Raw genomic sequence first — 26,396 nt, 5'->3', positions numbered from 1 at the left:
GGACGCTGAGTGCCTGCTTGTGTCAAATCAGGAGTGAGTGAATGGCTGGAAAGGAACAGCTGCATGCGGTGACTGTGCCAAGCAAAGCATGTCGATGAATTGCCATGCGACTCTGCTCGCTCAGTCGGACACGAGGAGGAACGTTGAAAGGCCTGCACGAGAACAACAGTTTTAGTCTCTCACCCGCGCGGATTAATTAGATTAAAGAGCCATATGTATACATTCTGTCGTTATCTAACACACATGCGCTCAAACTTATTCAAACACACAGATTCAGCATATAGCAGATGGATGCCATCATGGAGTGATGGCTGCAATCGCAGTCTTTTTTTTTTTTTTGCCCTCAGAGGTTGTAGCTTGTCATGACTGTGGACGAGTACTGAAGCCTTAGCCTTCCACTTAAAGGGATACTTTGCGGATTTTCAACCAGCTTTGCATCATTACAATGTGGGTAGTATATACTGTATGTAAATGAACAATGTTGAGCTTCCCTCCATGTTGCCAGCACCCGAAGGCCCACACTCATTTCCATCAAAAACCGCTCGGTGGACTTTTGCCGGCTCTGGGCCTTTTGTTTGAACTACAGATTGTATTAACGCATTTATTGTATGCCCACCCCAAGGCTCCATCAAAACAGCCTTCTAGACTATGGCAGAAGGCTGTAGCAAATGTCATTTTTTTTTAATTCAAAGCTTCTGTTGAGGTTTTCAAATGAAGCTTTGAATGTCATCATCCTAAAAAAAATAGGAAAAGTATGATTTTGTGTTATTGTGGTAGTGTAAATGTAATTTATGGTGCTGTTAGATTGCTGATAGACTTGTCGGCAACATCTAACAGCCAGCAGGGGGAGACTCCTCTGGTTGCAAATAGAAGTCTGATAGTATAGAAGTCTATGAGAAAATGAGCCTACTTCTCTCTTGATTTATTACCTCAGTAAACATTGTAAACATGAGTTTATGGTCTCAATTGCTAGTTTCAACTCTTCTTCAATACAGCATGATGTTCATTTAGTAAATTATGGTCCCATTTAGAGTCAAATAGACCATAAAGCAGGGTATGCTTTAGGGCGTGGCCACCTTGTGATTGACAGGTTGCTACCACGGCGCTGTCCGGTCTGGGAGTTGTCTGTGTTTTTGTCGTAGAACTTTAACCCTTTCACAGTGTGTTTTCAGTTCACGAAAGTTGATTATAACCTTTTTGGTCACCTGACAATGTCTTATTCAGTGTTCGGTTGAGCTCCACCCTCTCGTGTCACTTCTGGTTGCAAAAGACCAACATGGCGACGGAAAATGCCTAACTCAAGGGTTCAAAACGGCAGTCCACAAACCAATGGGTGACGTCACGGTGACTATATCCGCTCTTATATACGGTCAATGTGCTAGACTGCCCATTAATAGAGGTGTGTTTGGGAAAGTAAACAGTTTTTGACCACAGTGAAAATGTTGTTTTTGAAAGGCTAAACGCCAACAAATATGGATTGAAGCAGAATATTTTGTTAGATAAAAATGTGAAATTTGGGTATGATTGAATCTATCGTTTTTCAGTACATTTTGACTTGGACTTATAAGACAATTACAGAGACTGAGCGTCTGCACATGGTTTCCGGTTGTAAGAGAAATAGATTTGCCCACAGCCATGAATGTCTTTCTATCCTCACTGTTAAATGCCACTTCAATATGTGCCTTTTAATTCTCCCCTGTAGATTCTCCTTAAAGCAAGCCATGCTCCTGTTTGTATCTTTTTAATATGCTCTATTTCCTCACACATATATAATTGTTTTTTTTCCTCAAGGAGGCCCAGAAGGTGATCAATCCCGCCAACAATCCGACAGACAAACCAAAGGGCGATGAGAAGGAGGAGGCAGTCCCAATCAGCGAGGTGGGATGGATGACTTCAGTGAAAGACTGGGCCGGCGTCATGATCTCCGCTCAGACACTCACTGGCAGAGTTCTGGTAGGTTTTCTCACTTTTAGTGGATAGAAATGCCCCAAAACCCAAATCCAAATTCAAATCCATGAACATTACACTAATCATTTGCCCAACCCACAATTTAGATAAGTGCAGCAGTTTGGTGTTTCCTCAGGCAAACGGACTGCAACTGTTTTTCACACCCAAATGGTTCTTTCAGCACTGTATAATCCACTGCCATGTACACATTTACTCACCTGTTTTATACAACTCCCAGTGGAGACATACTGTAGGCCAATTAATTTGATCCCCACAGAAGCTAGCGGATGTTCAGTCCTCGCTGAATCTCAGCTGCCTATTTGGCTGGCACTGCCCAGCCTTTTTTCTGCAGCAATGACCTATGTGAGGCACGCTGTAACTCACTCTGCTGCGCCTTTGCCAGCTGAACCGATGAGTGTGTGTGTGCGTGTGTGCGTGTGTGTATGCAAGGGGAGATTTATTGAGGTAGCATGGTGTTTGTGCAATAGGTAAGGGGCTGTCACAGTGGCTTTTCTCTTGGTATGAATTACAGCCACTCTCCCCTGCTGACCCTCCTTTCTTTAGCTTCATCCCTCAGAATCTCTCCTTTGCTCTACAACTCTTTGCCAGATCCTGATGTATCTGCAACGGTCTATCTCATATACAGTATATATACGTGTATATACGTACATATATATATGATACTGTGCTGCTGTTTGGCCTGCTCCCATATTGCTTTAGTTTTCTTATTTTGACTATAATGGCAGTTAATCTATTTTTTTTTAATTATGCTTTTTATTGTTTCTTTAAGAAAAAAGATTACAACAACCTAAACCACAACAAATAAAATAGTATGTACATATAATTGCATATGTAGCTCTGGGATAAAAGTATTCCAAAATTAAATTAAATTTGATTAAAATAAAAATAAAATAAAAAAATATAATAAATTAAAAAATGTACAAATTTAGAAGTATAGTAATAATAAAGAAATTTAAATAAATACAAATAAATTTAATTCTGACTATTGATGGAGAAAGTTGTTGCAGCAATAGAACAAGCAAGGTCGTTTGAGGTCGTACAAACACACTGTAAACACTTGATTCAATCTCAAAAGTGTCTCTTCTGTCCTGTGCTGCTTCGTGCAACTGCACCGCTCTTGCAAAACCAAAGTTTAAAATTAAAAACTGCCTTCCCGTCAGCAGCATTCCTCACGCGCTCCTCCTCTCAGCTTAGCAAGATGTCTGCCACTTAGCCCCACTGAGCGGCAGACAGTTAACTATGAGCAGCATGCTGCCTGTAACTGCTAGCTTCCTTCTTTTAGTTACCTTGATTATGAAAAGACTTTTCAGTGCCTGATTAGAACTGGGCCCGTTCAAGTTAACCCCGTCATTTCCGTGCTGGACAATATGCACTCGAGTGAAATCGCCCTGACGACAGCTTTTATGTGTCTTTATTAGTTTGGGGATTTTCTCATTGAGATAAGATATTGAGGGTCTATTTACGCTCTATATACGTGTATCTGTCACCTTTTGTAGAGTGGAAAACATTCTTTTTTTTTTTTACCTATACTTAGTTCTGTCTTATCTAGCTTTCCTTTTACATCTTAAATTGCATTAGAGTATTAACAGAAAGTATTGCACTGTGCATCTCTGGAGTGAATGAAGCAGCAGTGGGAGTCAGGAGAGAGATGGATTCCAACTAAAATACTAACACTGTCATTGTTAACATTCGCTGGAATGTGACAGTTTCTTCACGCCTGGTGAGAATAGCTGGGAGTTAGGAAGGATTCGGGGCCCTTTCATGGTGAAGAAGATGAAGAATCCTGAAGGGGGGCTGTCAATTTACTAAATGAGCCTCTCTTTCATCACTTCCCCACTCACACAGCTCCGCTGGCATGGACACAGCTCCCTCTCGCTTTCATCTTCTACTCTGACTGAGCGCTCCCAATCTGCCCTGCATGTATGTATGTATGTGTGTGTGTGAGAGAGAGAGAGCAAAGACACATAGAGACAGACACACCAACAGAGAGACAGACAGGCAGATGGAGAGTGGTTTTGTGGCACTGGTTGCAAGGGGTTTCCAGGCATAGCGACATCCCGGTGTATCACCTACTGTGATTTGTTCTACTTCTTCTGGTGGGGCTGATAATTCTGCCCAGCAGGCTGTTTGCTGACGCGCTCAGTCTAATGATATGCAGCACAATATGTACTGATGAGCGCTCCGTGTAGGTGAATGAGCATCTCACCATGTGGGTGGACTGTGTACATTTTGTGGATGCATGTATACTAGTATTTCTCCACGTATCCAGTACATGCATGACAGCTTGTTTAAGTAGGGTTGTGTGTGTGTGTGTGTGTGTGTGTGTGTGTGTGTGTGTGTGTGTGTGGGGGTGGTTTTGTGGGACTCTTGCTCTCCCATCAGTGCTTCACCGCAGATCAAAATTGCGATGAGTATCCGTGTACACGGAACCTGGCTGGTAACCATGGCAACTGCTGTGTAGTGGCGCTCAGTCATCTGACATTAGGGGGGTGTCTGCCTGGGTAGAGCAGAGCAGAAATAAAACACACACACACACACACGCACGCGCACGCACGCACGCACGCACACACACACACACACACACACACACACACACACACACACACACACACACACAGGTAGGATTAAAGCTTGCTCCATTCTATCCAGGTGGAAGAGCCAAAGCCAAAGCAGATTGAGACAGATAGCCTCTGGTAGGCAGGAAGGCAGGGCCCTCCATCCCCGTTCATTTGTTTGCCTTGATGACTTCACTGCCAGGGAAAGATCAAGTATACCCCCAGGCTTATTGAATCACCGGACGAATCTAAATCCACCCGTGTAGCAGCAGCTTGGCCCAGGAGTCTCCCATAATGTTGCTGGGCCGAATCGGCAGCATGCTGAAAAACAAGGCCTGTTTTGTTATTGGCACCTAATGTGACTTTGCCAAACTACTTTGCTCTGATGAGAAAGGAATTAAATGAACACACGTCCACCCACGCCGCATAACCATTAAGACCAGACATGGGCTGCATGGGAATCATGCTGGTCATTAGCGGCCTGTTTTAAAGGAGTCTATAGCAGAAAGCTATTACGGCTCATGGCGTCGCTCAGACCATGTAATAACCGTAAACAAAGAGAGAGAGACAAAGGTGCTGATAATAGGTTGTTTCCTCAGACTGGTCGTATGTCAAAGCCCTCTGTCGTTGTGTGATCATAGCCTCTGTAACCTACATGCATGAGGCCCTCCAACCCCCATCACACACACACACGGGGCCATATATCCAATTTCGATTAGGCTTCGTGTCACCTTGTGTGCCTTATAAAATACCGGGGGGAAATGATTGATGCTAGCGTGAGCCAGTGTTGCTCCTCTGTGTGGGTCTGTAGCTTTTTGTATCACCCATCACCTTTACAATATCACCTTATCAAATATGCATTACCTCACTCGTACATGACCTGCCTCCAGGGTAGTTTTCATTTGACACTAAGCTCTGGGTCAAAGGGAAAAACATGAGGGGTAATGAACTTAACATAACCGAACACGATCTTCAGCTGGTAATGCAGCCGTCAAAAAAATCGATTGATGGGTGAAAAAGTCAATCTGTGGAGACTTATGCAGAGCATGAATCAACTAAGTGTCATCTGCAGCTTAAAGCTAGGGTTGGTATTCTTAAACTAGCAAGAGTAAAAGTCCTTTCTCACCAGTGCGATGCAAAAAGGCGTATTGGGGATAAGGAAAATCTGTGTGCAAATCTTCCGCATGATGACTATGCACATCGGTTCCGGTGCGAATTATCTGTGTTGGCGTGTTCCATTTTTGTCAATGAGGCAAAATGAGTTTCCTCCTAATTAGTGTCCATGTCCACTCTACACAACAAAGACCTATCCAGACAGAGAATGTCTAAGGGGCTAATGTTAACTACACAATACATAAACTAATCGTTAGCTGTTGTGGCTAGCCTTGTTCCGTGACCAACATATAACATTAGAAGTGCATATCAGCAACATTACCATCTTCATCGTATCCCAGCCGCTGGGCGATCTCAAGCCACATGTTGTCCTTTATTTGGTTGTTGACGTAGTGGTGTTTGTCGTACATTATAGGGTGTTGAGAAGGGGATGACCCATTGTCATTCCAAAACACCAATACCGAAGAATGTCCCATTGAACCGAAAAAAGCCCGTTTGTCCGACAGTCTGTTACCCCGAAAACAAATAAGCATTGTTCCAAGGCCCATTGCTCTGAAAATACACATTCTCCGTAGCACATGGCTAATTATTTTGCAGAATGACAGCGATCACTTGGAACCAAGGATTTCATTGGTCAAACATATATTTACACAGGCGGAAATCCACTGAAATCTCTTGTCTGTCTGAATATTTTGTAACCCCGGCATGAATGTTCTGCAGGGGTGTGCAAGCATAATTAGTTTTTTATAAATTTCCATGCAAATTTTTCGGCAAAAATCCGTGCATGGTATGAAATGGCTTAGAGCTAGATTAAAGAAATTATCCAAACTAAAAACCCAGCCCAATGTTGCCAGCTCTTTTCCAATGAATGTAGCTAGTGGCACAAGCTCTAAAAGTCCCTATATCTAGCGAGAAAGTTGCCAAGTCGGCAACACTTACAGTCCGGAATTCCTTTCTTTTTTTTTGGTCAGAGCATTTGATTTATCGTTTGCTATCGGGATCAGAGGTGAAAGTAGGCCGGTACAGTCCGGTACTCTGTACCACTAAAAGATTAATTGTCGGTATGCAGTACCGGGAAGAGGGGACAGCAGTTGCCTGCCAAAACCCACATACACCCCGTCACTCACGATCACATTGTCTGTTTGTACATGCATTAAAGGGAGCGACAGTCATCCTGCGTATACTCGCTCAGATCCGCGGGGTCTGACTGCATTCCTCATGCAAACAAACGCTCCGCGAGTAAACGCCAGGCACTGTGCGTCATGGAAACAATGGAAACGGCATCTGTGCACTTCTGTAGGCTATGTATCCCTGCCTGTACACCTGTGTGGTATATCAAATATCCCTAATCACAGCTCGATTTGTTGACACACGTAGCAATGCTGTTTCACTTTCATTAACATTGCGAGTTAGGGCATTTGTGCTGCATTCATGTGGTGTCGGAATAATAGGAAATATGAGTTCCCGACAGGTAAAATTCATGTGAATGCCCCCTCAAGTCGGAACAACAACTCAAAACTTGAAAAGTTTTGTCAACATTTACCAATTCTTCTGCAGCACTTTTGTGATTTTGCTATAAATGATGTCAAGTGTTTCTAATGTCTTTCTACACCATACAAGCATTGAATCATGTGTTCAAGGATGCATGAAGCTGGGTGTGGGAGGAGAACAATATCAAGCATTGAAGGTTGGGGTATCCTAGTAGACCTGGCAAGAACTTCAATCTATTTCCACCCATGGTCGGAGTATAAAGAGAATTTCAACAAAAATGTTTTTGAAAAAGATTACCAACCCTAGCTTTAAGGAGGACGTGTCTATCCGAGCCCCGCGAGACAGCTGTCCACACAAAGACACTGCATGTGGAGCACAGGTGAAAGGCAGAGCACCTCTGGGTCTGACCGTGGACGGCTCATCGGTCTCTTGACAACCGTATCACCCCGGTTGCTTTGTAGAAAGACCTCATTAAGCACTCAAGGGCACAATGTCCGAGGAAATGACTAGTTGGACAGCTGGAAATATGAGTGGGCGGAATTCTTGTGCTGCATTACCACAGCGGCTGATCTAATTGAGCCCTGCATTAACGCAACAGTAACAACGTATGTAATCCCATAATGTCCAACAAAAACAACGAGGATTATAACCTATGAATGTAGATATTCACCGTACCTCTCCATGCAGTAGATTTTCACGGCGTGGCAGGTCCAGAAATAGGTCAACCCTGCCATCTTTCTTAATGGGATCTTGGGTGGCAACCAGGGACCATCTGTTCACATGGTCCGCTCCCTAAACCCTGTGGTCATCCCTCTGCCTGCCCCCATCCACCCACACACACTGCATGGCGCTCTGCATATTGACCCCTGTCATCTGCAAATACAACACATCTGTCTGACTCCGCAGTGGAGTGACAGCACATGCATTCTAAATGCAGTTTGTAACAAATCCAGCACAATCCAGCTGTTTCAAAATCGGATTCTGCAGTAGAGCCTCTGACAGGAAGCACACTTTTCTTTCTCACACTTTCTATCTTTGGACACCTTTGCCTGTGATTACCCCCTCGCTTATCTCCTTTTTCTCCATTTTCTAGCTTGTGTGTGAGTACAGTTGCTGACAGTGTGTGTGTGTGTCTTGGCAGGAAACAAGGTGAGATTGTGCAAAGTGTGTAAGGACACTGTGGATATTTTCAATTGTGTTTCCATGTGTACTCAGACATCCTGTTGTGAAGAAAATAAGTGTGAATGTGAACAGCCGTCATTCACTGTGTTCTACTTTTCAGACTGGCATTGTTTACGTCAGCGCCGTGTGTATTTACCCCTATGTATAAGTACATTTTTGTACTGACAGTCCTTTGGACTTGCATAAGCACATTTGTTTTTTTCTTTACAGCAGCCGCCAGAGTCTGTTTGCATCCCTGAGTTTTCCCACGAACGTATGTGTGTGCGTCTGATACGTGTTTGCCTGAGAGGATACAGTATGTTTCCCCATGCTGTGTGTGCAAGTGGATCTCGTTTGCATGCATGAATGTGTAAATGCATGTCTGTGTGCGTCTGTTTGGGCTGGCTAATTACGCTTTCCCGTCGAGTGTGTGGAACTAATTTATTGCTGTCAGTAAACTCCTCAGCATGGATACAGCTGTCAACACAGCGCCATCCCCTGCTGCATCACGCTCCTCCGTGACAATAGCCTCATCCCTTTGCATAAAAGTAACCAGCAGCATAGAGATGGAGTGCAATTAAGTCCCACCCACACCGTAGAGGAAAACAATTCATCGCTCTCCACTGACTTTGTTTTGCGTTAAGGTGTTTCCTTGTCAATTCAGTCTGCCAGCGAACAGCTGCTGTGTGGTGGGATGCACTATACCAACAGGGTAAAGAACCTAGAACTAAGTTTTTGTAAGCTGCAGAACTAAAAAAACTGAGCCTTTTAAAGGAATACTTCACCTGCAAAATGACTATTTGCATATCAATTATGCTCAGTATGTATCACTATGCTGAGTACTTCCCAAACACATGTATCTTCTTTAAAATCGTAAAAAGTTTTAAAATTAATTTTCGGACTCACACGGACGAGTGGCGTGCCTTCAAAAACGTGCGACTGTTTATGCGGAAGTGTTTTAAAGAGTAAGGTTTTAGCGAAGATGCATTTTTTGGGAGTAGTGAGCATACGGCTGGATAAATGAAATTTGTATTATACTTCACGAGTTGTGTAAGAGTTTTAAAAACCAATGTTTTGCGATAGTGTTGCTGTTGTTAAACTCGGCTGCCCTTCACTTCAATTCAATTTAGACTTTACTCTGTTTTTTGATTCTCCGTTCCCCCTGGAGGCATAGTATTCCTTTAAGCAGACAAAAGTGCTGCATCAGCAGGAAGAATGGGAAACTGTGGGATCCCTATACACTCATACGGCGGTTACAGCTGATAAGGCCGTCCCGACCGACGGCATCGTCGCAGAAGCGTAGCACCCACCCTCAGGTTCCCCCTCAGGTAAACACTGTTATCTCTGTCAGCACTTTCGCCGTTGTTTGTACTGTTCGCGCTGTTAGCACCGTTAGCTATGAGCCTCCGGCGTGCTGTCGCCATGTTGAGAGCCGTTGAGAAGCAATAGAAATGCTCCCAATCCAGTATTTAGCACCTTCAAGCTAAAGCATTTTGACAGTATTTTCAAAGTATGACGTGTTGCGCTCTGTCTCTATATGTCTCTTTGTATGCATTCAGTAGGATAAGAGATCTATTTTGCAAGAGTGAGGATTTTACTACAAGATATTTTTCATCCATCCGTGGTGAGCAGTATGAGTTACTGATGAATGAGGAATCTGTACAACAAACACATCCACCCACACACACACATAGAGACACACTTACAAGCACACCGTGAACTAGGACTTGGCGATGGTGGGTTGAAATCCTTACCGCAATATTAATAATAATATTTTTATATATAAATATAAAGGCTACCATGATATGGCAAAGACACGCAAAATCATATAAATTATCAACCAAACAATGAACTACCGTATGTCTGAAAGCTCTTTATGTATAAAACATACATTTGCTAAACAATAACATCATACGGTCAAATTTTCATGATATGTTTCTGCTGAAAGTCAATAAATAACCATATTGAAGAACCACCCATACTGGATACATACATGCACATAAACACACTCAATTCCCTCTGCGTCTGTCAAAAGTATCCGTCTTAGAAAGTGCCTGTCATGTTGACGTGAGAAATGAACAATCAATAGCCGCAGAGACCATCTCACCAGGAATCGTCACACTCGCTTCTTGAGCCAATTTCTCTGTAAATTAATAGCAGTGGACACGGACAGATCTATCAATTTTTCACCTCTGTGTTGCTCAGCATTCGGGGTCTTGACACTTTGCTCCGACAGTGTGTTCCTCCATAATGAAACTCAATTTCAGAGCCAGTTTGCTCCTATTCCCTTAACTCAAACCCGGCGACCTATGACACCTCCAGGCTGTCTCCTTTTCCTCCCTCCCTTTTCTGCCAGTTGCTGAGGTTAGCTAGCTGCACAGCTTATTCATTTTGTCATTTGCCATAATTTATCAGTGCAGTCGCTAGCAATCCAATTGGCATTGACTTAAATCCCTTGAACGGTGATGAATAGCTGTTTATGCTGGAGGGACCACGGGGGACAAGCACTGCAGCATAGAGAGAGCGAGATGGAGAGAGCAGTAGGAGAGAGAAGGGTGTGGTGCCAGCCAAAGACTCTTATATATACGACTATACATGCATGTAGGAGGAGTACAATAATCCACAACGACTATGTGAAAATGTTTTGTAGAGAGCATAAATTATTTCTTTCAAAATACGAAATGAAAATATTAGGTCAGGATGACTAAACAGGTTTGTTACAGTGAGTGAGTGATGGGTGTGGCCCTCCAAATTACTTGGCAATGATTTAGTCAGTGTTTGGTTTTTAGGATAGCAATGCTGGTCTGTCGTATTCTTCGGTCCGTCCACCAATTTGGTCCAGAATGAAATACCTCAGCAGCTATTGGATGGATTGTCATGAAATTCAGTACTGACAGTAATTCCACAATAAGAACTTTATTGTCATAACGAATTGATCCCGACTCTGAGTCCTAGCGTCGAAATTTCAATTTTGCAAGGTATTTACGACCAAATACCTGCAAACATGGTAAACATAATACAGCAACACGTCAGCGTGTAAGCATCGCCGTTGCCACTATTAAGTTGGCAATTAGCTCAAAACAACGCTGTGCCTAAGTACAGCCCTGTTGCGTGGCTGTTGACTCTAAGGCGACGTCCGCATGCCGTGTCTAAAAACGTGTGGAAAATGCCAGCCGTGCCGCTTTTGTTTCTTTCCAATATGCTTGGGAGGTTGCGCTCTTGACCCGCCTACCGCTACTAAGCAGCAAAAAACTGTGTGCTGCGATGAAGATGATGATGAGGATGAGGTTGCGGTAATTTAGCAGGAAGCCTCACTGACTAAACTAATCACAATCTAAACAAAGATAAATGCATTTCCAGCACTGCACTCTCTCACATTAGCTTTACACTTGATTTGTCTGTATGGCTCACCTTTCAACCGGATGTGGACAGAAAGGTCTGAAACAAGTAAAATAGTCCGTGGGACAGATCATAAAGCTCTCGGTAGTCCTGCATTAAAATAATGAACTTCTCCTCCATATATTTACCGTAGATATTTACGGAAGAAATAAAAGATATCTGCTGGCTGTGATTGGTTGTCCCTCGTCACATGACATGCGGCGCACGCTGCAGCGTTCCAAAAGTTGAACTATTTTTACCTCAGACTGCAGCCGTTGCGGCCCGAAAAATAGGCGCTTGAGAATGCTTGCGCGCCGTGATGGCGTCGCTCTCGCGTTTGAGTTATTCTGTTTTTGTTAAGTTTTGCTTTGTTTTAATTTTAGCTTAATTCTGATGGTTAGAGCAAAGTAGAGAAACACCTGGAGCTTCAGCCTTTTATTAAGACACGAAGACACAAGTGTGCATTTGGAATTCCCACACATGAGTAGTGAAAATTATGTTATTTTCTAGGTACTAGTTTTGGAGTTATTATAGTTAAGTAATTATGTTGAGCTTATGACAAGTATGAGTACGTGTGTATTCATTTGTAAACCCTTTAATGTAATGATAAATGTCTGTTTATATGTTTTTTTTATTGTTTTCCGTCGTTGATTTAGTGCTACATGTCACTGCGGTTCAGAATGTATTCTCATACCACGGCCACACGTCAGCTGTGTGAAGGCAGCCCGTCTGGCTTTGGTTTTTATGGGCCGCCGCCATATAAGAAACATAAGTCGTGCACTGAGCGGTGGAGGAGTGTGGCGGGAGGAGGAGGAGGAGGAGGAGGAGGAGGAGGAGGAGGAGATGAGAGGGAAAGCAGGATGTCATAGGAGGAGAGAAGAGCAACAGGGAGCCCTGCCATCAAGCTGCATAATAATAGCTGGTATAAACTCACACGTTGCGTTCTCACTTAGCAGGCAGGCATAGTGCTGCACATCTGAGCATGCATATATAAATACAGGCACGGCGTACAGTATTATATTATACCGAAAACATTCCATTTCAAATTCTGTCACGTAAGAGTAGAAGAAAAGTGTGTGAAACAACTGCAGCTAGTTCCTTAACCCATTACTATTCCACCCTCTTTTTTTAGAGGGGTAGGGGGACAGGGGATGTTCAGGGGTAAATAAAGTCAACAGTAGATGTCACATAGAAGTGGTGTACATCATCTGAAAGCTGGGGGACTTGATGATTAATGAGATGCAGCTCAGCACTGTGTGTCAAGATGTTCTAGTCATTAATAAGAAATACAAATTAATAAATAAAATAATTAATTAATTAGAATAAATTGTGAAAGTGTATAAGAGTGTAGAACATGATGATATAACTTTGTGATGGCCATTCCCATGCTCACTTATGTCTCATAAATTGTTGTACCCATTTTTGTGTTGATACCATTTGTTACACAGATTTGGTGCTAAATTTAACCAATTGTTACCACTCAAGAATTGATAAAAAATGATCAATAATCCCACCAAAACACCACATTAAGACACCAAGACCTTGAGGAACACCATAGAAAAAGCCATGCTGTGATTTGATATAAAAAACCTTTGACATTTGGAGATTTCTGCAAGAATTACATTTTTCGGTGATTGGATGACAAGCACTTATGTGCTGGAAACTGCTCAGAAACCTCTTATTGTCAATCCTACCTAGGAAAGCCATCCATCCTGTGAATGCTCTAGGTCTGTAGTTTGTGGCTGTAAAGTTTCATGAGGCTGTGATTATCCTAGAGGTCACCACAGGTCATTTTATACAGTGAGGTTAAATTTAAAGAAATGGTCTCACTACAATGAAATGGCTACTATGGGGACTAACATCATCACACATGAATACAACTGAACTCATTGGATCCACAAGAGTCTCAGCTTTACAGTGAACCCAAATTTATGCAATTCCAAGACTATTTAGGGACCCCAGTATGCAGGGATATTCAAACGCATAATTTTAGAATAGGCGGAAATAACACATTTATACTGCATGCAGAAAACTGCATTGTTTTTGGCCCAAACTGCATGTGATTATCATAAAGTGGGCATGTCTGTAAAGGGGAGACTCGTGGGTACCCATAGAACCCATTTTCATTCACATATCTTGAGGTCAGAGGTCAAGGGACCCCTTTGAAAATGGCCATGCCAGTTTTTCCTTGCCAAAATTTAGCGTAACTTCATAGCGTTATTTAGCGTTCTTCCCAACAAGCTAGCATGACATGGTTGGTACCAATGAATCACCAGTATCTTCACTCTAGCTTGAAAACAGCCCGCAACAACCTCTGAAAGACAAAAGTGTGTCCAGGCAGGCCGATGGAGTGTTAAGGGGATAGCCAAATAAACCAGACAAGAATGATTTAACATTTGAAATATTCACCAGAGCCTATAATGGATAACACCATTCACACCATAGTTGAGTTATAGTTGAATTTCTTCCTTTGTTCCATTTAATTGATCAGCATCCCACTGCTTTTGAATTTGCAGCACACAGGGGAGAGTTTTACAACTCTGGAATGGTCGCTCTCAATTTGTCCTCATGAATGATTTCCCCTGCAGCCCCGCTTTAGGCTCGTCATAACTCTGAGCTGTTCCGCGGTATGACTCATCATTGCTTGTTCTCCCCCCCCATCTATTAAGCCATCCATTTGCCACCTGGTTCTCTATGCTATCGCTAAAGAGCCAATGACCTACACCCGTCTCCTCTCGCTTCAGCCCCAGGTGCCCTCGTCTGTCCCGCCCTCCCTCTGCAGAGGAAAAGGTCAAGAGAGCAGACGCAGGAGTGATGTTTCACTTAGCCGACTATCCGGCCCTTCTCCTTATTAGATCAAAGTCACCTGTGACTTATGAGGCAGAGTGTCTGAGACACTGTGGCAACAGCACAAGTTCATTTGTTTCCCCTAGTCTGGGCGGGCATAGAGAAGCGACTCGGCCGGCGCATTCATTCTCAAAATACTCCTGAAACAAATCATCCGCCCTGTAACTAAAATGATGAGGTAAAACATTCAAGTATTGTATTTCATATTTGTTTCATATATTGTTTGTCTGGTGGCACTGCCCTTGGAGTGCGTCGTAAGGAAATCCAAAATCACTTAGCTAATTACAACAAACCCACCGCAGCTTTTTTAAACAAGTCGTCCGTGCTATTAGATAATTAAAATATTGCTCAGCTGCAGTAATGATATTCTGTTTACTTTTTACAATATGATTATTTATGCTCTGCTGAAACCTCGAGCCGACGAGTAACGGGGCAGTCAGAAAATGAGATTGCATTTAGAGTCACAGGCACATTAGACTGCAGGCTAGAGACGGACAGACAGACACCGAGCAAACAGTCGACAGGCAAATAGGCAAACGGACAGGCAGGAAATTGCGTGCAGACAGAGAGAGACCTAAGTAGGCAGTCACGGAGGATGCAGACGTTCTCCTGTTTGTCATCCGGAGCCCCCTGTCACCTCCAAGGCAGCGCTCTCCCCATCTCATTTTTGTCATGGCTGCCTGGTATGGTCTCGGGGAGGAGCGATGAGTGACTCAGTGCCTCTGGGATGACGCACACCTAATGGATCAGAACTTGCAGCATCACATTGATCCAACCGCATCTAACACCGCTGCCACCGCCAGACACATTTCTTAAAGCCGTCCAAAAATAGGATTAGCGACAGAGGACATTACCAAGATTAGCAAAGAATGACAATTCCTTTGGTTGCAATACTGCTGATCAAACAGGAGTTCTCTTTTGTTTTCCTACTGATGCAAAAGTGCATTTATTGTAGAGCAAAAGAACCACAGCCAACAAGGTTTCTACCTTGTTTGTTAAGTTGAAGTGAAAATAATTTGCATGTTTTATACAGCATTTGCATAAAGCACCATTCTGTCATAGGCTGACGATTACATTCAGAGTGTTTACTTGCGCTTAAACCTGCAGTAGGCAGAATGTTTTTGGCCTCATTGGGCAAAAACTCCATAATAACCTTTCAGCATAAGTGTTCTGAAAGAAAACTAGACTTCTGCACCTCCTCATGGCTCTGTTTTCAAAAAATGGCTTTAAAAAAATCGATCCCGTGACGGGAGACTTTGGCCAATCCCAGTCATTTCAGAAACGGAGCGTTCCTATTGGATGTTCATTCAACAGAGGCAGCTGTCAATCACTCGCAAACTCTGATCAAACGGTCGAACTAGGCAGCGCTGATCAAATATGAATCAATATTCTGTTACTGTAATGCCTATTTCTCTTGTAAAATGTTTTCAGAAACATCTTGTAGTGTACTGTTTAGCTGTAAAATGAGAAAGTTTGCTCCGGCTGGTGGGTGGTGCTTGGTATTTCCTTAACTGACCTCAACATGGCTGAAGGGTCACAAATTTGACCGTTTGATCGGAGTTCGCGAGTCATTGTCAGCTGCTCGGAGACGGCAGGGCTCCAAGTTGGCTCTGATTGGAAGTTTTCCTCCAGTTTGTGAAATCTTGCAGATGCCGTTAGGAGCACCGGACGACAGATTACCTGTCTCATGCACTACTGTCAGGATATTGTGACCATTTTATAAAAATAACTTTTTTTAATCATATTTGCTCCAATTCTACCCCCTGCTGCTTTAAGCATTACTGAGTGCCAGTTGTCGTCAGTTACTCTGTTGTTAAAATGGCATTACATTGGGTGAAGAGCGCGTTATGACTTGTTTAGAACTCAAAACTCAAAGTTTAGGATTGAGAAAGACTTGAGACTTACTTGTGACTTGCAAAACAATGACTTGGTCCCACCTCATTAATATTTGTTTATTGTTTAATGCAGAACACAGAAGGACAAAGAGCCACCACGTTTTTTTCAGCTGAGACACTTTGGTTGCGTCTGGTTGCTATGATACGGGATATCTGCAGAAGTAAAAATATTGGCAGGATATACAGTGGAGTTCTTGCTCTGGATGAATGGAAAGCTGAAACACGTATAGGGAGAGAGGACGGACGCGTCGGTCTATGTGTATTCATTTCTCCTCCATTGTTGTTGTCAGCATTTATAGCCTACATGTAGGATGTGACGGTTGGTTGTTGTGGTGTTTGTCCCGCCCCTCCTCCTTTGTGATAGGATGGCTGGGTAAAAAGTGACACTGATGAGCGCAGCGTTTTACTCCAAGTTGAACATTTTTCAACTCACGAAGCCCAGAAAAAAAACGTACAGCGCTCAGCGCAGAATACCTCATCACGCTGCTGCTCCAGCGCTCTCATTGCAAAGAATTCAAAAAAGAAAAAAATGTGAACATAGCGTTTGTGGCGGTTGCTCGCCATCCCCTGCGGTTTTCTTGTCAATAGTATTGCATTATTGCGGTTACTGCGACAGCCCTAGCTGTCAGTCAAGTTCGTACACCCACTCAGAGGCTTGAAAGCTAAAGAAGCATTAGTCACATAAGACCTTTTTTCCTCCTCTTCGTGATTTTTGACTGCAAAAACGGAAGACAAATTTCAGTTGGAGGTTCTTTAGTACAAGCAAACGATAAATCAGCATCTGCTACTGAATGATGTTAAATTGACCTGGAGGTTCCTGGAGGAGGAAACCTAATACCTCCCAGCTCCAATTCTGTAGGTGTTGCTCTATAACTCACTCTGTGCTCCGAGCTCCCTGGAGTGGGCTGAGCATTAAGAGAAATTTCCCTGTGGGGCCTGATGAAGTATCAAATTATTAACATTTTCTTGGTGCAGGCTTTATGTGCTGCATGTCAATTGCTCTGCGGAGCAGGAACTGCCTCCTCTTCTCAGTCTGTCTCACCATCTATACTTCAGCAGGTCTGAGTCACACAGAGCGAGATGGTGTGGGAGTGAAAGGATCATCGGAGGATGGGGCTGACTGCATCCCTACCTCTGCGTTATAGGGTGGACAGGTTATTATTGCAGCAACATCGGCGGTGGAAGATAGATGATATGGCTCTACTCCTCCTGAAACCGACCTAAGAGGCAACACAAAGCAACTGTCACATAAGGTTTCATATTGATGGCAAACACCTCCCTACTGTGTTGTGCAGAGCCTCAGAAGGTGAATGATTGAGTACCAGCTATCCGTGTGTAGGCATTGCTGTATTACATGCTTCATATTTCGATCTTTTTTTGACCGTCCCTTGACTCCTGTGACGGTATCGGGCCCGGACGTAGGTATGGTCTCAGGTTCATTCTCATGCTGTTGTCACTCGTGTCATGTTTGCGGCAGCTTCTAATTGCTTATCAGAGGAGTCAGCGCTGTGGGGACCATCTGCTAAGGCAGGTTTCAGATCCGTTTACCCCCACTGGGATTCTGTTTCCTGGGATGGGACGGCCACGCTGTGTCCCAGTAAAACACATCACCTCCAACAGCCCGCTGCTCTCACAGCTCACAGTTTCCATGAGATCATTAGGGGACGATGACAAGTGATGTAAGAGGCACGGGAAGGAAGGGAGGCAGGGAGGGAGATAATTGTGTGAGAGGGCAGGTGAAAGTGAGATATGGAGGAGAAGGGGATGAGTATAAATACAAGCAAGAGGAAAATTAATATTAGGATTGATCTGGATATAGCTTCCAGCAAATTCATATTTGCAGCTGTTCTTTTCAATTTCAATATACTTGACTTGACATCTTGTGTTTCTAACACAGTCTAGCTTGCTTGTGAGTAAATCAGACAAGTGGAAACATATTTTGGCTCTGTTACTGAGGCTCTCTCATATTAGGAGCCACGGCAAGGTGCTAATTAAATGGTTTGTAGGTCTGTCTCTGCCTCCGGCCTTAAATTGCATCAGTATTGACTTCAAAGCCTCAGTGCATCAAAGAAGGATCAGAAGCAATACGACTTTGTTCATGTCCTCCTCTCCTCTCCTCTCCTCTCCTCTCCTCTCCTCTCCTCTCCTCTTCTCTCCTCCTCTCCTCTCCTGAAGTATACACGTGTGACTACGTAAGGTTTTCACGCAACTTGCGATTTTTAGGTTGTAGCGGGCTCAGTTTTAAAACTAGAGTGAAGATACTGGCATCATATAAAACTACAAAACCTAAGGAATCACTGGTCCAAACCATGGCATACTAGCTTGTCGCGAAAGAGGCTAAATAACGCTCCAAACTTGCGCTAGATTTTGGCGAGGAAAAACCGGCATGGTTGTTTTCAAAGGGGTTCCTTGACCTCTGACCTCAAGATATGTGAATGAAAATGGGTTCTATGGGTACCCACGAGTCTCCCCTTTACAGACATGCCCACTTTATGATAATCACATGCAGTTTGGGGTAAGTCATAGTCAAGTCAGCACACTGACACACTGACAGCTGTTGTTGCCTGTTGGGCTGCAGTTTGCCATGTTATGATTTGAGAATATTTTTTATGCTAAATGCAGTACATGTGAGGGTTTATTTGTCATTGTTTTGTGTTAATTGATTTCCAATAATAAATATTTACATACATTTGTATAAAGCAGCATATTTGTCCACTCCCATGTTGATAAGAGTATCAAATACTTGATAAATCTCCCTTTAAGGTACGTTTTGAACAAATACAAAAATGTGCGATTAATCACGATTAACTACGGACAATCATTCAATTAATCGCGATTACATTTTTTAATCGCTTGACAGCCCTATTTGGATCATATTCACCAGAAGTATAAAACATTACATGTCCCTTATTAATGAAAAAGAAAGTACCACTAATTTGTGAGGGAAATATCTTTATTCCCATGGTCGAGTGTTAAAAAAGATAGCATAAATTGCAATATTGAATCGCAATAATTATAGAATTGTAATACTTAAAAATCGCAATAGATATTTAATCGGCACCCAAGTATCGCGATAGTATCGAATCGGGAGATACAGTAGCTATCGTTCCAGCCCTGCTTATCAGTACACCCTGCGTGCCAGGACGCAGCTGTATTTGACTGTACGCACAAAAGCATGTTCTTGCATCAGTAATGTGTTACCTACAGCATATGAGTGCTTGTTTGCTCATTGTGATTATTATGTGACATGCACATGGCTGCACTTAATGTTGCGGTCAGGCACAGTCAGTGTGAAGGTAGGGACAAATTACCCTTCAGGTTAAATCAATACTAATAAATAAAAAAAACAACCTTGACTGGTAAACGGCGGCAACCAAGCTGAAAATAGCATGATTTGTTTCTTCTATTTACTTTGGTGTCTTTTGAAATAATCCCACTGATAGATTTACTGCAGACCAGAAGCAGGGGAGAGCTCCATCATGGGGCTACTTAGATGAAGTAATGAAAGCATAAAACTCCCTCTGACAGAGGGGGCTAAAAGGGCCAGACCATCCTAGCCTCTGAAGACTGAATGATGTCTTGCTATTGTGATCCCCTTTTATTACTTTGCTGCAACTGCATGTGTCTCTATGTGTGTAACATTGCATTCACAGTTATTCCCACAGGCGGCATATCACCGTGGCAACATCACATCTCTTATTCACAGGAACAAGTCACCGTTTTTGTCTCTTACTATAATATAATGTAAACTATATTGAGCAGGGCTGCCCAAAGTTGGGCCCGCCGGCCAAAGTTGGCCTGCCATAAGGTTCGATTTGGCCCGTCAGATATTAGCAAAAAATGTTTTTAAATAAAAGACCTGTGGGATCGCCGGCGATCCCGACCAGCCCAACTGTCTTTTGGAGGCTGTAGCAGGCTCAGTTTGAGAGCTAGAAGAAGATAATAGAAGATACTGGTATCATATGAAACTAGAGAACCTAAGGAATCCATTGGTACTAAGCATATCATATTAGCAACAAAATAACGGGAAGGAAAGGAACTAATGCTCCAAAGTTACGCTAAATTTTGGAGAGGAAAAACTGGCATGGCCATTTTCAAAGGGGTCCCTTGACCTCTGACCTCAAGATATGTGAATGAAAATGGGTTCTATGGGTACCCACGAGTCTCCCCTTTACAGACATGATATTGTAATTCTGATAATCCAATGCAGTTTTGGTAAAAAGCATGCAGTTTTGTGCATGCAGTATAAATGTGTTATTTTTGCCTATTATAAAAATGGTGTATTTGAATATTTCTGCATAATGGGGTCCCTATACAGTCTTGGAATTACATAAATTGGGTATGACTGTAAATGAGCCCAATTGTATTCAGCAGGTGGGTTTTAAGAGGTAAACTATGGTAAAGCTAAAATAATATTCAATTAGCGAAACTTGAGATCCTTGTATCATTTTGCATCTTAACAATACAATACAATAAGTGTATGCTTTTGGCCTGTGGACCACCATTGAGTTCCAGTTTTGGCCCTCCAAAGGAAAAAGTTTGGGCACCCCTGATATAGAGTTTTGCTGCCTTCAAATGAAACTCGTGAGATCATGGTTCAAGTCAAGTCATGGTTCCAGTGGTTAATTAGTGAGAACAGCTAAGCAACGACAATATTAACGTTACTGTCGTTCTAGAAGCAACAGAGGCTAACAATTTAGCAAGCAAGCAAGTGGGTAACATATTGCAGGAAATGCAAAGGCATAATGGGAATATCAACATTTTCCTCAGATATATCATAAAATTACAGAGAAAAACAATATGCGACTAAAATTACAATATGTTAATTTATTATGCACCGTAAAATTAACTTCCATGCTCTCTGCCCATTTCTGACAACGTCAACAAAAACGTCACAACTCGTGAACTCTGAGCTTCCAGAAACTTTTGACTTACAAGGTTGTGAATACCACAAGTTCATATGGACTTTTCTCGTGAACACGAAAAACACAACCATATCAATCATTTTCAAGAATGATTGAGGACTCAGATGTCATTCCAAATACAGTCAGGCTGCTGCTTGTTTAGGCCAGAAAGAACTAAAGTAAAGACTGGGTGGAGCAGTCATATTTCTTAGTGATGGACACTTACAAGAGCTCTGCCCCGAGCCCCATGTGAACCCAGGAATGTATATTTGCAGGTGCTTGCAATATGACTGTATACGGCAGCTTTATGTGCCACTTTCAATCATCCTTCAGAACCGAGCGGCGGATTGTAAAAAGCTTGTGACTGATATTAAACCCATAAAATCCCCAGTGTCAGGGGAGCGGACCGCCTTCCAGGCAGCAGGCGGCTGAACTTTTCACTGACAAGTGTGTAGGATATTGAATATTGATACGGGTGTCAGCGCTAGTCGGCGATCAATCAAACCGGCAGACTATCATCAGAGGAAAGGTGAGAGGTGGATCCGATGGACAATGAAGTGGAGTTTGGCTCGATGTCTTCTTAATAAGGGTCACGGCTCCGTGAGAAACTGCACGAAAGGTTTATCGACTCATTCAACGTGTAAAATTGTATTTAAAATGGACTTTCTGTAACTGAGAGAGAGTAAATCCTTTACTTTCTGTTTCTGTTGGACGTGGATATTAGCTATATCTTTTTTGCCAGGGAGACTATTTATTATCTACTGAATGAATAAGTGTATGACTTAAGTGGAATTAATAAGTGGAATTAATAATGTATACCCCAAAAGGCAAAGGAACAGAAACCATTAGCAAATTACAGTTCTGCTCGTCTCCTCTGCCATATCTCAAAGTACAGACGCATACTGAGGGCTCGCTAAGTAGGACTGAAAATTGAATATAGAATATGTTGGCTTTGTTTTCAATATTATATGAGGGACTTCAGCTCCTCACAGTCAACCATGGACTTGTTTGGTTCACCCCTCCTGCTGATGGGTGAAGGTATTGTGTTAAGGTCATTCATGGCAGGTTCCAGGCGTCCGCCCACCTTATTGACTGAGCTGGACAGCTGTGCGTAGGGTTTGATCTGATGTGGCAGAGAGCAAACAGAGGAGGGATACACCGAGATGCTGCCGCTCTCCTCCACTTCACTCACAGCCTGCCAACAAACACAGAATACTAATCCAGTTCTTCCTTCTCTGCGGATCCTAGTCTCGTCATTCACCTTGCTGCGAGCGAGCGAGCGTTCTGCCTTATCGGGACCCGCTGCATTGTTAGCGAGCGAAAGTGGGCTTTGACGCGGATGATAAACTTCTCATTAACCTTCAGGAAATTAGACGAAACCTTGATTTAATTAGATAAAGATCATGTCACCGCTGTGTCTCCTCCGAGATGAAACCTATGCGCCGTCGGGAGGGGGGATCTCTCGGTGATGGAGACGGGTTGTTTTAAGAAAGGAAAGAGGAAACAGGATGTGGTGCGGCTATATTGTTTTATCATTTAGATGGTAGTCGATCCATTTGCTTTATTGGAAGGGAAGTTTTTAATTCCATATTTGGCAAGCGCCTGGCCATTCCTCTGGCTGACAAATGCGTAATGACATTCTTTGGAGAACGGTTTCAGCTGAAATCTGCAATACGCAACAGACGGAGTAATTGCTGTGCATGCATTGTAATAGAAACGGCATTGGTGTGATAAAGTTTTGATATTATGAAGTATGGCGGGGATGATTTATGCTACGATTAAAAGGCACATAATGGAATTGGGTGGCAGTAACCGCCGCCTGGACAACAGTGTAGTGACCTGAATACATTATGACCGGCAGAGCAGATGGAGAATAAGCCACTTAAAGACAACCTTTTAGTATTCACACCGCAAACTTCCCCTTCTCCTCGTTCTCTTACTGTAGATAGAGTGGTCATTGCTCATTGTTCTGATGGGGAAATTGCACCAGTTGTGTAAATGTCAAGCTGGCTATTGGTTGATACATGGCACAATTACATTCCTAACAATATAAGAGATGAAAAAATGAAGGGACGAAATAAATTTGACAAAGGTGTTTACGAATCGCAGCAAATTGAAACAGTTGAGAAGAAATATATGTGTATTAATCATTATATTGTCTGTGATTATGATTATGACTAACACATATGGTGCATTTAGAGTATGAAAGTAGGAATTACACCCCTCGACCTCTTATTCTTTCAGACTACCCACTCGTTTTTTAAAGTACCGTCTGCATCTACTACATTTATGCAGCCACTCGGTCCAAGTTTGAATAAAACAGCCGTGAAGGCATGAATCAATAGCAGCATGGGCGGCGGTGGTAACAAGTCACAGTGCCCCTCGACGGCTCCTCACAAAGCCAAGAAAGTTCCCTGCAGATTTGTGTTTCATCCGTGGGTTAGTTTGTGAACAAACACCTGAGAGGAGCAGCCCCGCTCGGTGTCATGTTGTCAAGCTGAAAGGATTCCCTGCATGGCAGAAGTCTGAGGAGAGGTCTTGTGGGACGTGAAGTATTTTCTTTTTATTGAAGCTCAATGGGATACGGGGAGTGGAAGAGTAGGAGGATTCAATCTGGGGCCAGCAGGGGTGCATGAATTACCAGAAGTAGGGGCCTTATTCAATGGGGATGCATGAGACTATATTTTACTGAACTGTACTAATAAATTAGTAGCAATTAGCTTAAACATATTACCACACTTTGTTTTGCGTTGATGCTTATAGTTTAAAGAGGACCTCTTATGCTCATTTTCAGGTTCATACTTACTTTTCTCATACCGGCTGTGGTGTGGCACCTCTTTTCTCCCTCTGCTCTTTTTGAGCTCCTGCACCCCCACGCCACGCCCGCCCTCCCGAAAAGCCCAGTCTGCTCTGATTGGTCAACCGAACCGAACTCTTCAGACTCCGCTCCAGCTCCGCTCTAACTGCCTTTGTTTGAGGCCGTGTCAATCTAGCCGCTAGGCAGGTATTATGCAAATGTGTAATTTTGCAGACCTTTTACGTGCACAAAAACAAAAAAATCACACACTAAAGGAAAGGGAAAATGCACAAAAGCATAAAAGGCCCCCTTTAACATAACAGTGTTTAGTAAGACCTACAGAATTTGTGTAACCTGGTCTTGTTTCAAAACTCACGAAAGTTCTTCTTTATCATATCTTTCTGAAGTACGAACAGTTCTTACCTTTTAAAGGTTCACCAGTGGGATATTTACCCCGACCAGTTATGGTTCTGTTGCCCCCCAAACAAATTCTTTAGTCTTGGCATTTCTCACTTATTTACAAGTCTGTCACTAATACCTGTAATTTCTGCTTTAAGCCCACTCAACTGTCATTTGGGCACTGTCTCAGAGACATAATCATGGTAACTACTGTTGCTAACCTGGCGAAATGGTGCTAGATTTATTATGTTTTCAGAACACCTGTTAACATAATGTCTGCAGAGTGACCAGTGACAAATCGAGCAACCACAGAATGCTGTTCATGTTTTGACTCAGAAATACTTGACACCATATTGGCGGATTATACCCCAAAAAAGGCTTATAATCACTGTAGCCTCCTTCTTCTGCTAGAATTAGAAGTGCTGCAAAAATAATATGCACATTCATATGTGACCTAATCTAGCTACTTTCATCAGAAACAACACTCCAGGCAAATGAGAGCAGAGGGAATGTAGCGGCGGGTACTTAAAACTGTTAACTGAAAATGAACAGGCTGCGTAATTCACCTAGGAAGTGAAAGTTTGCTCAGTTGGAAAATGATCAAGCAATGAAGTTTTGTTTGTAATGATTCTGACCGTTTGTGAGTAACGCAAGATCAAGCCGGCTCATTCTTAAAGGCCCTGACAGTAACTGCAGCAGCACATTTACTGCCCACAGCCGGAGCTGGGAACACATACTGTTTGTTGGAAAACTGTTACCTAAAAATAACACCTTATCGAGTTGATTAGTATTTTTGGAAAGTCAGATTAACGGCGAGACTCATCAGCCTCACACATTTTTACATTACTTGCACATGAGGGCTCAAATACAGCAAATGTAAAACAATTGACAACTGGCTACAACTTTTCAACTTCCACGAAAAATGTATGTCCAAGTGAGCAGAAATGTTCATGTTCATGCTTCAACCCGGCAGAAATTATGAAGTCCATCACTCTGTTTTTCTCAAAAACTGTAAAAGTCCTCCCACATTTTTTGCTCAATTGACACTAAACTTGCTACGCTGCATTTTTAGACTGTCGTTCAGCCAGATTTTTAATTATCAAAAGGAAAGGGAAGAAGTATAAAACATTACATGTCCCCCATAAATGAAATAGAAAATACTACTAATTTGTGAGGGAAATGTCTTTATTCTTTGATTTTTGGATTGCTGGAAAAATGTAATAAATAATGCCTGACAATGACTGATATATTTGTCTTCAGGACATCTCAGACTACATACAATACATGCTGAAAATCAAACATTTTAATGTAATAATTTAGATAGTTTCAAATTAAAAGTCCCTATAAGTGTATGATTCAACTTTTTCCTGTGGTCTAGTGTTCGCGATACTTGTAGAATCGTGATAGTATTGAATCAGGAGTATGGGTGTATCGTCCCAGCCCTAATGCTAATGCCTTAAAGGTTTAATGATGATGCACCGTACCGTATTTCTCATTTGTCTTACTTTTTTCATCTTCCTCCTCTTCTTCCTCCTTCTTCTTCTTCCTCCTCAAAATGCCCGGCCCCGACCCACAGTTGTTCAGCAGCTATAATTATTATTTCTTTCAGAATTGTATTGTCTTTTCAGTAGGGATGTCACGAGAACCGGTACTTCGGTACCAAGTCGATGCCAAAATTAAAAAAAGCGCGACGGTACTCGTTTTCTACAGTAGGCTACCGACGGTACCGTACGATGCCTGCAGTGTCCGAATTGCTAAATCTCTGAAAAGTGGTGTTTTTTTGTTTTTTTTATTGAACTCCGGACTCTGTATTTCCGGTGAATGTTATTGGGACTTGCATTTCATTATCTTACACTTAACTCCCCAGATCCACTTTGTTTGAACTAAT

At 42.7% G+C, this 26,396-nt stretch overlaps 1 protein-coding gene across 27 annotated transcripts in view; it reads left to right on the top strand.

The window, feature by feature from the left end:
• kcnma1a (potassium large conductance calcium-activated channel, subfamily M, alpha member 1a) overlaps positions 1-26,396 on the top strand; it is a 186,242-nt gene that overhangs the window by 47,304 nt on the left and 112,542 nt on the right. For all 27 annotated transcript variants that reach the window (XM_037783231.1, XM_037783207.1, XM_037783230.1 and 24 more), the window contains exon 2: positions 1,792-1,953. In XM_037783231.1, coding sequence (XP_037639159.1) covers positions 1,792-1,953 — 162 coding nt within the window. The remainder of the gene's footprint in view (positions 1-1,791; positions 1,954-26,396) is intronic.

This window comes from Sebastes umbrosus, chromosome 10 (genome assembly GCF_015220745.1).
Source record: "Sebastes umbrosus isolate fSebUmb1 chromosome 10, fSebUmb1.pri, whole genome shotgun sequence".
In the NCBI taxonomy this organism is placed as follows: Eukaryota; Metazoa; Chordata; class Actinopteri; order Perciformes; family Sebastidae; genus Sebastes; species Sebastes umbrosus.
Note: the sequence above shows the minus strand (reverse complement) of the source record. Positions and strands in the feature narration are given on the sequence as shown.